General features: G+C 36.9%; 1 protein-coding gene across 5 annotated transcripts in view; it reads left to right on the top strand.

Moving 5' to 3' along the window:
* LOC129282551 (golgin subfamily A member 4-like) overlaps positions 1-14,365 on the top strand; it is a 46,009-nt gene that overhangs the window by 11,995 nt on the left and 19,649 nt on the right. For 3 of the 5 annotated variants that reach the window (XM_064114101.1, XM_064114100.1, XM_064114103.1), the window contains 8 exons: positions 175-432; positions 1,393-1,587; positions 2,009-2,893; positions 7,783-7,900; positions 8,473-8,624; positions 9,529-9,714; positions 13,298-13,448; positions 13,898-14,094. In XM_064114101.1, the coding sequence (XP_063970171.1) occupies positions 175-432; positions 1,393-1,587; positions 2,009-2,893; positions 7,783-7,900; positions 8,473-8,624; positions 9,529-9,714; positions 13,298-13,448; positions 13,898-14,094 (2,142 nt within the window). The remainder of the gene's footprint in view (positions 1-174; positions 433-1,392; positions 1,588-2,008; positions 2,894-7,782; positions 7,901-8,472; positions 8,625-9,528; positions 9,715-13,297; positions 13,449-13,897; positions 14,095-14,365) is intronic. The other 2 variants (XM_064114102.1, XM_064114104.1) reach the window with 1 other exon arrangement.

A 14,365-nucleotide genomic window follows, 5' to 3' on the forward strand; every position in this document is an offset into this window, starting at 1 on the left:
GGTTAATCATAATCCCATGTTTATTCCGGGGGGAGGGGGGGGGGTCATGAAGGGTTTGTCAGTGATTTTCACATAGAAATTGTCACTCAGCCAATCAGATGCAAGGATTTCAGAAGCTTATAACATCTATCTGTGAAAATAACTTGACAAAAATCTTCATGAAACACTCCCCAGGTCTTACAGGAGGATTGCAACCAGAAAGACAAGGTGATCGAGGATCTGAACAAGGTCATGGAAAACATGAGGTCCAAAATGGAGTCAACAGACGAGAGAATCACGCAGCTAGCAGACGACCTAGAATCCAAGGACGCCCTCAGGAGGGAGGAAAGGGAGAGGTATGAGAAGGAGAAGGCTTTGTTGGAGGAAAAGCTTCAGATCTTTGAGAGCCCTGAGAAAGGAGATGCAGAAGCTAAGCAACAGGAATTTATCAAGGTTTGATTATATTCAGTGTTGTCATCGGGTGATTTCAAGTGTGGTATTGGTGTAAAGTGTCAGTGTGTGTGGTGTTGGTAATGGTGTAATGTGTTGGTGGAGTTAAAGAAATTTATCAAAGTTTGATTAAATTTGATATTATCTTAGGGGTGATTTCAATAATGATAATAATTGCTCTACCTTGTATAGTGCTTAAAACTTTATAAGAATTCTGTAAAGTGCTCTAATAATATTGCAGCATGAGTACCCTGGGCTTTTAGCGGAATAACTGTTCATGCACTGCATTTCAAGGAATATGTGTGGTATCGGTGTAAGGTGTTAGGGTGATGGTGTTTTTGTAGGAACTTATCAGGGTTTTTTTCCCTTCAAATTAAGTGTTCTAAATGCATTGGTGTAAGGTGTTAATGTGATGTGTTGGTGTTGTTATTGTAGGACTTTATCAAGGTATAGTTAATTCCAATGTTATCATTGGGTGATTTCAAGTGTGGCATTGGTGTAAGTTATTAGTGTTGGTGTTATTCAGGGTTGTCACCTCTCACCAGGGACCTTTAAGTGGTGGAAATTTTATCGGCCAACACTTTACCAGGGTCTAGGGTATCCAAACTGGTTGGTTTTGAGGGCTTAAACATTGAACAAATTTTCTTATTATTTTTTTGTTAGTGGGGACTTCAGTACTCGGTCAATTGGTTATGATATTTCATTCAGTGCCGGTCAGAAATTTTGAGAAGTGGAAGGTTCCGATTAGTGCCAACCACTATTATGACAACGCTGGTCCTAGTGTAGGAATTCATCCAGGTTCAAATGATTGAACTACTAAGGGTTAAAGACAAAGTTTAATTCTTCCAATAATAACTTTCTAATGTGAGTTTCACAACCCTGCCAATTTTTTTTCTATACAATATCTGTGTGTTCTATTGATACACTACTATTTCTTATTACAATATTTCTCTGTTCTCTCAGAATCTTGAACGCCATTGCCAGGAGACAGAAGAAAACCTGGATGCCAAGACCAAGGTCATCGAGATGCTTCAGGAAGAGATTGCTTCTAAGGAGAAGGCCGATGCTGATCTTCAGAAGAGCATGGCCTCACTGGGAGAGAAGCTCGGTATCACCAAAGAACAGATGCGAGCGATGCAAGAACAGTTTGTGGAAAAAGTGAGTTGCGGTTTGATTTCATGGTGTTGGTTGAGGTTCTTGTGGAATTGATTGTGCCTGTTGATGTACATGTGGTGGGCATGGGGTTGACATTGTTTTGGAGGAGATGAGGAGGAAATGAGTGATAATGATAATTATGATGATGATGGTGTTGGTGGTGGTGGTGGTGGTCCTGGTGGTGTTGCTGGTGGTGATGATAATGATATCATTGATGATAATGTTGGTGATGATGATGTTTATGATGTTGATGATGATGATGATGATGATGATGATGATGATGACGATCATATGGATGAGAATGGTGATTATCAAAACATGGATGTGATTTCTTTACTTGACATACATGTACTCTATAAAGCATTCTAAGACATTCGTGCAAAGTTCTTGAGATTTCACTTTACTTTTGTCATATCACTTTCAGGAAGAAGAATGGAAAAAGGAGAAGGAGGAAATGAATACCAGATTAAAGGAAGCAGAGGAACTGAAGAACAAGTTAGACTCTGAAAACACTGAGAAGATGAATGCCCTCACTGCTCTACAGACAGCTCTACAACAATATGAAACAGCTTATAACCAAGCCAGCTCCCAGTACAGCACTCTCGCTCAAAACTATGAACAAGTCCAAGCGGAGCTGAGAGAAGCCAAGTCTCAGCTCGATACTGCAAAAAATGAGAGCGAGGCTTCGAAGAAGGAAGGTGAAGAGAAGGAGAAGGATGGGGCTCAACAGAACGAAAAGCTGAAGCAACGGGTTGGAGAACTGGAGAAGGACATTGAGGAGAGGATAGCAGAGTTAGGAAGGACTAAAGATGAGGTGGAGGAGTTTACGGCGGAGAAGGTCGGCTTTGAAAGAACGATCAAAGAATTAGCGGAACAGGTTGAAGAAGGGAAAGTGAAGTTAGATGCAGCGCAGCGAGAGTGTGAAGTTCTGAAGGATCGAGGGGAGGAGAGCGAAAGGACAGGTGGACAGAGGATAGTAGAACTCGAGCAAAGGATAGAAGAATTAGAAGGAGAAGTAGAAAATGGAAAATCAAAACTTAGCAAATTGAATGACGACATTGCAAAGAAGGATGGGGAGATTGGAGGAGTCATCGAAGGAAAAGCTGATCTTGAGAGGAGGATTGACGAACTTGAAGGAGAGTTGGAGAAAGGACGAACTGAATTGGATAGAGTGAAGGAAGAGAAGGAGAAGAAGGAAGAGGAGATAGCGGATTTTAAGGCCAAAGCAGAGGAGAAGTTCAACAAGCTGAAGAACCAAGCAAAGAACAAAGTGAAAGCCATGGAAGAAGAACTGCAGGGATTAAAGAAGGTGAGTCTTGTTACTACTAATAATAATATACAGTTCTTGTATAGTGCATATCACATTATGAATAATGTCTTTATGCACTTCCAAAGGACTTGGATATTATTACCCCAGCTGTAGCTTGGCAGCCGTGATTACTCGAGATTACAGCGCACACGCATTTCAAGGAATGAATCTACCGGGTACCCATTCAACTCACCGGGGTTGAGTGCAGCACAATGTGGATAAATTTCTGGCTGAAGGAAATTACGCCATGGCTGGGATTTGAACCCACGACCCTGTGTTTCAAAGTCCGGAGACTAATCCACTGTGCCACAACACTCCACAAATAATGAATCACTATTTTGAAGGGGAAGATCACCATGATGTCAAGTTGGTTTTTATAAAAGCGGATAAATGAGGAAATCATATTATGGATTATTACACATATTGCAGAGGTGCTGTGGCTCAGTGGACAAGTCTCCGGACTTTGAACCACAAGGACCGAGGTTCAAACCGCACCGCAGCACTAGTGTCCTTTAGCAAGGGGTTCATCCGCATTTTCCATTCTCCAACCAGGTGTAGTAAATGGGTACCTGGTAGGAAGAAATTCCTTGAATGCTCGAGCATCTGATCAGGATACCCGTGCTAAAGCCTGGGTAATAGTATGCAGAGCTTAGAAACATTTGTATTATTGAGCGCTATACATGTATAAATTATGTTGCATATTATCATTGTTATTATTGCCCTCGTTATCACTCTAGGCACTATGGGACTACGTCAGGAAATATATAGGATATTATTATGTTATCAATGTTATATGAATATTAGGCAAATTCCACTCAATAATGGGAGATCTGAGGTTTAATCCGTAAAAAAACATTGGCTCACAGCTTTGCTCATAACAATCCAATTGTTCATAAAGATATTTGTAACAGTATGACCGGCTTTGTGAAAAGCCCCCTGGTTTTCTTGGGAAGTATTAAACACCTGTGCTTACTCTCACACTTTATTTGAATTCTAAGTTGACACAGTTTCTGTTAATGTAAACAAACCATTGGTTATACAATGCATTACGCATACAAAGATGAGACCAGTTCACACATGTATGCAGACTGAAATGAAAAAAAATACTTGTGTTAATCGTAATAACTCCAGACAGATTTGAATGTGATTTTTTTAAAAACTTCATACTGTCTTGTACATACATGCATTCATGTATGTTATAGCAAAACTGCTTGGCTCTGTATTAAAAAAAAAAAAATTTGCAGGAGTTTTGCATTTTATTCATAAATCAACATAACAAATTCATCCATTGACAATGATATACAGTGCGTCCTACAAAAAACGAAACCGAGAGTTATCAATGTTTTATCAAAACTTAATCACAAATACAATAGACAAATGACCTACCATTGTAAAGCTTAGAATCTCCTCTTTCATCTGAAATTACTTAGATTATTTCTCATTCACGCATGAGGGAGCAAAAGCAATTTGAAGAGGGAATACCAAAAAGTCACTTGGCGGGCTGTATCTGGGTTTCAAAAAGAAAACCACATTTTTAAAAGGTTCAATATCTGCTCTTTAATTTGATACCTCAATTACAGAAAATGGTCAAGAAATAAAAAAGTTCTGGTTATTTGAAATAGGCTTGAATTTCATTAATTTCATAAAATTAAGAGGTTCTACAGGCTAGCGTTCAAACTCACTCCACACTCTGTTTTGTTGACGATCACCCATGCATTAAGTCTTTTGTTAACCGTGCGATAGCTTCTGTGGGAAACCGGTGAAAACATGTTTATTTAATGAAATTATGGAAATACAAGCATTGTTTCGAGGGAACGTAACTTTTTTACTTCTTGACCATTTTTTGTGATTATGGTATCAAATAAAAGAGCAGATATTGAACTTTTTAGGCATGTGGTTTTCTTTTTGAAATTCAGATACCCCCACCAAATGAGTTTTTGGTATCCTTTCTTCAAGTTGTTTTTGCTCACTCATGCGTGAATGAAAAATAATCTAACTAATATCAGATGGAAGAGGAGATTCTAAGCTTTACATTGATAGGTCATTTGTGATTAAGTTTTAAATCATCGCTAAATGTCGGTTTCATTTTTTGTGGGATGCACTGTACAATGTACATGTAAATGAATACATTTTTGTGTGAATTCCAAAAGACTGAAAACGGATAAAGCATGGAAGCAGTGAAGACCATGACATGATTTTGTTCAACTGGTTTGTTTTTTTTTGTTTTTTTTTATTATTCCCAAAATGAATTCTCAGGACAAAATATCTTTTGTTCGCTCTGTGAACAGAGTTTTCATTAGACTAATTGCTGGTATTGTAATTCACATTCTACACATTCCTTTGGATCTACTGGCTGCTGTTACAAAAAAAATGCCTAACATAGCAACAATAAGTATTTGCTCTTGATTGAACTTTTAAGTTATTTAACATGCAGTCCATTCATTCATTTAGAGCAGGTTGCTAGAATAGCTTTTCATTGGATCAAATGAAAGAAGTGTTCCTCCAAGGAGCTCTTTGATTCCTCAGATTGATAAGCATTTACAAACTTGTTTTGTTTAGATTTGAAGGATTCCAAAACACTTGACATATGTGAAGTGCTCCAGCCCCATCTGAATGCATGTGCAGAGAATGCATATGTGCTTTTGGTATCACAACGTTTTGTATTCCTTTGCATACTGAATAATTAAGTGTAAATCCGAGAGGGAGAGGAGATACAAACTTTGTGAAGTATTTAGAATCTTCTGTGCTAAAGGGAATATGTGGACAGTTTGGATTATCGTCAAACTTGTGGAAATTGTATGGATATCTGGATGGCATTTGATGAGATTTGTTTCGTACACTGTATCAGCAATGGAAGGTCATTTCACATATGTATTTTCTCACATGGATCACCAGCAATTGGAGGTATGTGATTGGCAGCGGCGCCTGCTGGAATATTTTGAGTGAAAGAGGGACAGAGACACAGACAGATAAACTCTGACAGATACATGTATATGGACTGTTGCTAGAAAATAACTTGCAATCCTTTGCAAAAAGTTCTGTTGCAAATTTTGGGATCATCCTGGTTTAAGTCACCAGTCCATTCACTGCCTTTTATTTCGTCAGCGCTGGCGACTTCTTTCCTTTCCCATTGACTTTGTACACAACGAGCGCACACACACTGACACACATGAGAAGAGAGGTGACGAATTTCACGTTAAGGCCCAAATTTCATGTGATAGATCAGTTGAAGTCATACATGTATGTAGCAAAAGCAGACTTGCAATTGATGTTTATACATTTTGCATTAATTTCAACATGATTGATGCGATTAAATTGATTAAATGCAAGCATCTTGCCGTCCTAACTGTTTAGATAGCTAGAGAGACAGAAAAAGGGAGGGGAGACTACAAAAAAAGGAAGAATGGAAAAGAAGTATAAGAGCAGGGTGCTACATAAGCACTTGCCCGATTGCCCGGGGCAAGTAAAAGTTAGAGTCGGGCAAGTGTTTTGAAGTAAAGACCAAAACTACTTGTCCGAATTGGGCAAGCAAAATTCTCACAGTAAAATGACAAAAATTAGGGTCGATATGATATGATATTGACCCTAATTTTTAAAAAGAAATGCAATTTAACAAGGTAGATCAGTTCATGTCAAAAGAGAGAAATAGGTCAATGGTTTATAAAACCGCAATACATGTACTTTCTTTTGAAGAGGTAAAACTTTTTTTCAGGATTTTTTTAGGGGAAGTGAATTAGATTTTCGGGCAAGTATAATACAACTATTTAAAAATTTACTTGCCCGACAGGGCAAGTGCTTTTAAAAAGTTACGTATATGTAGCACCCTGATAAGAGAGTTGGAGAGAGAGAGGGAGGGGGGCAAGAGAGAATAAGAGAGACAGAGGTGGAATAGGGAGAGAGAGAGAATCAATCAATTCATCAGCTGTGATGATTATCAGTATGGGCTGTCATGTGGAAATATTAATCAAATATAACTCTGAGTGTTGGTGACGTTGCATTGGTTATTGTTTACTTGTCTACAATGTGTGATGTGGGCCTACTTTCTTGTACATGTATGTACTATGTAGAACACATACGTGTAATATTTTTCAATATAGCCTTTGAATAATTTCTGAGCAGTGATTCACCAGGGAATAACATGGATTCAAATTGCAATGTGTTTTTGGAGAAAGAGTGTTTCTAATGGCATGGATCAAATGCTTGGATAAATTGTCATGGTACATTTGATGGGATCGTACATGTACAACAATGTCAACAATTATATTTAGAGAGTGAGTGTCTTTTATTAGAATTGTTCAGGGTATTATTACGAAAGTAATTAAAAAATTTCTATGAATTTATTCCATTGCTTCTTCTGGAAATCTCTGCTATGTACACATAAATGTAAATTCATGAATACACTGTATGTATTATCCTTGTGACTTGATTTTATACATGACTGAGCATGATAATTTTGTATGAAAGTATAGAATTTGTAATATTTCTCAATTTCTGTGCCAAAGTACACGTCATGTACACAATGGCCCATTATCCAACATGCAGAACGCATTATATATTCTATGTACTGTTAACACATGTACTATTATATGTATACATGATGTACATGAATAGTTAAAAGCACAAAATACATTTGGCAACTGAATAGGCTATGCAATTTCATGCAAGTGAGAACAACACCTTGTAAGAATTTGGGCAATTCTTTACGGTTTTCCGTTTTGTATCGCATTGCCATCAAAGGTATTTTTGGGGGGGTTCTTCAAATATTCAGTTTACTTCATTTGCTTGTTCACTACTGGATAATGTACAGTAGCTATCACTGCAGATCATACAGTTGTGTATTGTCTCCTTTTAATTGTTTTTTTTTTTCATCTTTTTTTACTCTTTTCCAGGTTGATTCCCTGGTCGAAGAGGTCAATGATCTGAAGAATAAGGTTGCTGAGCTAGAGGATGAGAAAGGAAATCTACAACTTAGACTTGTCGACTTCGAAGAGACCAATGCCCTGATAGGTACCAAACATGTATAGACAAATATTTTAATTGAAAGATGCTGTCAAACAAGAATGCCTCTATCATAGCGATCCTTGATAGAAAGTATGTCTTATTTTACAATTCAGTGAGGTGGTGCCAATTTCTGGTAATTCAGTGGCCAGGGTTTTAAACCACATGAAGTAGAAAATTGTTATATTATTAAAAATTTATTTAATTGAGAGCTACATGTATATAAGAATTTTAGATCAATCTCAATTTGAGTTTGATTTAAATCTTACATCTTTAGTGAGATGGATCTAGGGTGAGAAAACAAGCATGTACTGAAAGTGTTATTAATGGGAAAGGGCACCAAAAGTACAGAAGGTTACAAAATAATGTAAAACGCATCGTTAACAAGCCCTAAACTTGTTAATTGCGGAATGTCATCAATTGCATGAAATTGATGTTAACTTTGAAGTCCTAAGACAATAACAGTACAACTGCTCTGAAAAACGATCGGCAGACTTTTCAACATTTGGATTTGAAAAGAAACATAACATTGTTCATATTAATTTGATTTGTAATAACATTGTTTTTTTTTGTTTTTTTAGAAAATCTTGAGAAGGTTGTGAGTCAGAAGGAGGAGAAGTTAAAGATGGTTGAAGAGGAGAAAGGAGAGGTTCTGAAGATGATGCAAGAAACGGGAGAGGAGAAGATGAAATTAGAAGGAAGGATAGAAGAACTGACTTCACAGGTGGAACAGGTATAGAGTGAAGGGGAAGAGGATGGGGATGATACTGATTGTGGTGGTGGTGATAATGATGATGGTAGTTGGGGTGGTGATGGTGATGATGATGATGATGATGATGATGATGAAGATGATGATGATCAAGATGATGGTGATGAAGATGATGGTGATGATGATGATGATGATGATGATAATGGTGATGATGATGATGATGATGAAGATGATGGTGATGATGATGGTGATGATGATGATGGTGGTGATGATGATGATGATGATGATGGTGATGATGATGGTGATGATGATCGTGATGATGATGGTGATGATGATGGTGATGATGATGATGATGATGATGGTGGTGGTGGTGGTGATGGTAGGGATGACGATGATGATGATGAAAACGATGATTTTGATGATGGTGATGATGAGAAGGAGGAGGATTATCGCGGTGCTGGTAGTGATGGTGGTGGTGGATTATCACTATTAAAATTTAACTTAAAAAACCATTCATGCACTGATAAGATTCAGTGAAATCCTTTTTATTCAATTTACTGCCTGTTACCAAACTTACCATGGTAATTGTCAATAAGTTGTCAGTGTTGATGTCACGATGACCTCAATGAAACATTCTCCAGCTGTAGAGATTTCTATCATTGCTGTTTAGACCAAGTTGGTTTGGGTTCTGATCTTATTGGTTATTTCTAACTGGGGACCTGTAAGTACGTCCGTAGCAAAAGATAATTAATGAATGTACTGACATAGTGACGTACTTGGCCCATTGCATAACACCCTGAAAATTCTTTTATAGATCTTTTCCCTAATTATGGTGCCATAATGTACAGTAATCTGAAGTAGGATTCATGTTTACTTCTGGCCTTTGAAACAAAATCATTCTCTATTTTACCATCCCTTTCAATTCCAGAACCAAGTCAACCACAACCAGGCAGAACAGGACAAGATCAACGACCTCAGCTCCGCGGTCGACGACGTCCGCGCCAAGCTGGTCGAGGCGGAGGAGCGATGCGACCAGGAAGTGAAATCCAGGGTCAGTGTCGAGTCTCGTCTGGTGGAGCTTACTGACTTTAGAAAATCATCACAATCATACATGGTCAGCATTCTAAAAGGAAACAAGAAATGCATGCTAGTCTGTTTGTACCGATGTCTGTCCTTGTGTGCATTTTGGTGGTACATGTCTGTTTGTCTGTCTTGGTGCTTTTGCATGCAGCAGAAGGAAGGAAAAGCTAATTATCTGTTTGCATTTATCTCCCTCTCTCTTCCCTCGTCATAGTCTGTTTAATAGTTGGTATTTACACCTAATATATGCTCATCCATTTAATGTTGACATTCCACATTTTGGCCATCTTTCTGATACTTGCGATTTATAAATCACTTTAAATTAATAGTAAAAGAGTTGCATTGTGTGTTCTGTGACACATAAAACTGACAGTTCGTTTTTGTTTTTTTTTCAAATTGGAATGACTGTAGCTTACGATGTACAATTGTTCATGATTAAGTAATGAAAGGACATTATTCACATTAATTTGGGCCATTTGAAAGTTGGTAGCAATTGATTAGTTAATAATTATTTAAAAGATTCTGAGAACCGTAAAACTGTATCTCTATTCAACTCACTGTAGCCTTTTAAGCAAACCTGTCCAATACTTGACCACATTTAAATAGAACTCTTAAAAAAAAAAAAATTCTAACAGAAAGTTATAATTTTCAGTTACACAACACTCTACCTTTCTCAAAATCACTGTTTATGAGTTAAGGCCTTCTGTAAGTCAACCCTCTCTTGTGCTAGAGACATTGCAGAGTGGATCAAAGTGCGTGTCCTTTTCTGTTGGGCTTTCTGTCTGTCTGTCTGCCTGCGTGCCTGTATGTACATGTATGTTTGTCTGAATGCATATGTGTTCATGTTTAGATGATGTAATTTTGTCTATCCGATCGGCTGTCTGTCTCCTTCTGCTCACATCATAACTCTTGCATTAATTCCTGTTATTATGTATGTACTGAGAATGTTTATTGGTCTGTCATTATGTCTGTCTATTAGCATGTGTTTGATGTTTGATTATTTCTCTTTTTATGTGCATCTTTTTGTCTGTTTTATCTTCAAATTATACACCTAATTATCAATCTTCCTTTTTCTGTAGCTTGGCTAAATGGTGTTGGGTATAAAATACATTGTCATGGATTAATGATTATTGATATTGTAGTTGGGCTTAGTAGCAATTACATTGTTGCTGAAATAGGCAGTATTCTCACAGAGTTAACTTTTTAGAATTTTAGTTCACACTAAAAACTTTTTGTTGATAAAAGGAGATGAGACCCGATGGTCATTAGACAGAATGGGGGATTAGACCACGTGGGATTAGACTCGGTGCCAATTTAGTGTTCTTTTTTACCATTTTGTATCTTGTCCTGATATTACTCCTTTTTTCTCTGCAATTTCTTTGAATCCTGCATGTACATGTATCTCCATGAAAAATCTATAATTTAATTTATTAGTCATCAGTTCTCATTTTATTTTTTTTATAATCTATACTCTCTATTTGTGTTTCTACGTGTCACTACTATCTTTATGTCCTTATTTTGTTACTTATTCTTCACAGCCTTTGGAATGCCACTTTAAGGGGGGATCCTCATATCATTTTAATCAAATTGATGATCATAATATGCAACATTCATATTGCTCTTTATACAAATTATTTTAGTGCTTGAGCATTTAAGGAATTTCTTAGTATAGGGTTACCCATCTAATTGTAGTGAATTTATTGGTTAAGACATTGTGTCACTGTGTACAGTGTACCAGGAAGCTTTTGCAAACATGACATATATTTTTAAGCAAAAGAACAGATTTGAAGACTGAAAATAAAATTCATTCCGTGCAAGCTCAGCTATAAGGACATTTTAGACTGAGCATGTAAAGATGTCAATTTTACCTCAGTCTCTTTGCTCATTGCCTTGTTTTTGAAAGCTCCTTTTGATCTGGGAATGCCAGTAGTTTTAGTTATGACAGCCTGAATGATATTGTATTAATGCAGTTAAGGCTCTATAATGGAAACTATCATCTTCTCTTGGCACATATAAGGCATTTATTCAATACTAATCAGTTCTCCTTTTATCTGAATCATAATCCAAATGTATTAATCCACTTATAAATCTTTCTTATTCATAATATGCATGTTTTTGTTCATGATAAATCTTCATTTATTGGGATGCTGATCATGTATTGATTAAAGGATGACTAAAGTCTCTTTCAGATATGATTTGACAAAAGCTCAGCAATATTTTGTTTAAGAGTTCAGATATGGGACGAGAAATCACACCGTTTGTACTAGTAAATGTGCATATCAAAGGTTTTTTTTATTATTGCCCAACGTTGCATTGATGAACTTGTGACATCAAATTGATTCTATTATGATGTGATAACTCATGTCATATGTTGTCATAATATTTTTTACTATGTTTTAAGTCATGATGAACGATGTCATGAGTTTGTCTGTGGAACTCTGGACTGATTATCATAAACCAACTTATTTTTGTTAAGTTTTGCTAAGTTTTTGAAAGAATTTAATTGGTCTACAGTTTTTTGTTTCTTTGAAGCAAACAAAAATGATAGTCACCCACCTCCCCTTGTAAAAAAGTACCATACAGTACCATGGTATACTATGGTATTACCATAGTATACCATGGTACTGTATGGTACTTTTTAACAAGGGTCTGCAACATTTGTATTGACATTGATGTTGCACCCAGATGTCACTGAGCTATGTTGCCAAACTTTTTTGTGCCATATCTGAACGAGTGTTAGATATATATATATATATTTTAAATGGTGGTATTATTTAGAAATTTCTGAATTTATGTGGTTCTGCACTTCAGCCTTTGACGAAGAAAAAAAACAACGATATTATTAAAAGTGAGACCTACAATCCTCAGAGAAAATTAATCTGTTTTCCCTGGAAGTACAACGTATGATTTGGGTTTTCATATCAGTGATCCTATACTTCATTTGTCCTTACAGTACATGTACATGTATGTCTTTTGATAGACAATTCTCATTTTAATAATATAAAACTCATGCAATATTATTTCAGTCAGTATATTCAGTTGGTCATATGCATGTCATTACCCACAATCCCATGTGATAGGTACTTCCCCTTGATATCCCTAATTGCATGTATCATAGATCATATATAGATGTGGATATAAATGGAGGTGCCCCTTCCCCCCTCTCCCCTCGACCTCCCCCACTCTCTCCAGATACTGTTTGTCTCTTTGGTATAATTCATGAAATACACAAGAATCAAGATGGTTTCATATTAACTCAAATTCCAACTGACACCTTTTTAGGGGTTTCTCAGGCCAATCATACGTACAAACTTTATTGTATATAAGGGGAAAATATGTTTTGCAAAACGGGGAAAATGGTTACCAGAATAAGTGTTCAATATCTTTCATCTTTTACAAAATAATAGAGCATTTCCATTTGATCATTTTATTGTAATGGATGAAAAGAAAACCTTGTGAAAAAGACTGTATAAATTAGACATTAGTTCAGCGTCAATTGGTTTTGCCCACCTTTAGCCAAGATGGAGGGGACTTGTTTTTATGAATTTATAGGGAATCTACTTGAAGAAAGATTATTTTGAAAGTTTTTTAATATAATTCATTGGTTTTTTTTACAGGCTGAGCAGGACGAGAAGATAAAATCTCTAGAGGCCTCCTTGGAAGAGACTAATCAAAGATTGGCAGAGACGGAACAAGCGAGGGCAGGCTTAGCAGAGGAGAAGGTTTCCACAGAGCTGAAGATGGTTCAATTAGAGGAAGAAAAAGATAGTAAGATGGATTGCTGCCTGTGAAATATTAAAACCTAGTTTCATAATTTCATGTGAATTGTTGCACATACAGTTGAGTCTGTAGTGTTCAATCATTGATAATAGCTTAATTCCAAGCAAATTTTCACAACAGTTGATGCGGAGCATTGTAGGCCACAGCGCTCCATGCTCAAATTTGGATTCTCTGTATAAATATCAATCACATGCAGTTCAGGTGCCTGTTTCATAAAAGACTTGTAATCGTTGTAACTGTACCCTTATGGCAACTTTCATGGTAACAGGGCTCAGTAGCCAATTAAAATCAAGGTTTCCATGTTAGTTGTCATGATTGCAAAATTACTATAGTTGTAACTCTTTATGAAATGTGCCCCAGGATATTATTTATTATATCTAGAATGCTATGAATAAACAGGACGTGGAAAGAAAATTTTTCTTTTTTCTTTCTTCCAGGTTTGGAGCAGAAGACTGTCACCCTCTCAGATCAGATAACGGTGATGAAGAGGAAGATGGAGACTGAGTTCCAATCTCTGGTCGAGATGGAGAGAGAGAAGGAAGGGATGACGGCAACCCTTGAGCAGAAGGAAGAGAAAATTGCTTCATTGACCTCTGACCTCCAAGCAGCCTCTGAGTCAAAGGTCACCCTTGAGGTAAGAAGCCTGATGATTGTTACAATTGGCTAGAAATTTTGTTGGCAAGTGTTTACAGCTACCATACATGTACAGTCACAGTTAAATGTGGAACAACTGAATAAGAAGTCCTTGAACATAGGATATATGGATTTGAGCCAAGACGTCTCTGCATAGCCCACTTGTGAACGGACTACCGTCCCTCTCCCCTTCTTCGAAAGGAGGTCATTTGACATTTGCCATTTCAAATATGAATTGCTGACATTGAAAACTGGGAAGCATTTCATGAAAG

The sequence above is a fragment of the Lytechinus pictus genome, chromosome 19 (genome assembly GCF_037042905.1).
Source record: "Lytechinus pictus isolate F3 Inbred chromosome 19, Lp3.0, whole genome shotgun sequence".
Taxonomy (NCBI): Eukaryota; Metazoa; Echinodermata; class Echinoidea; order Temnopleuroida; family Toxopneustidae; genus Lytechinus; species Lytechinus pictus.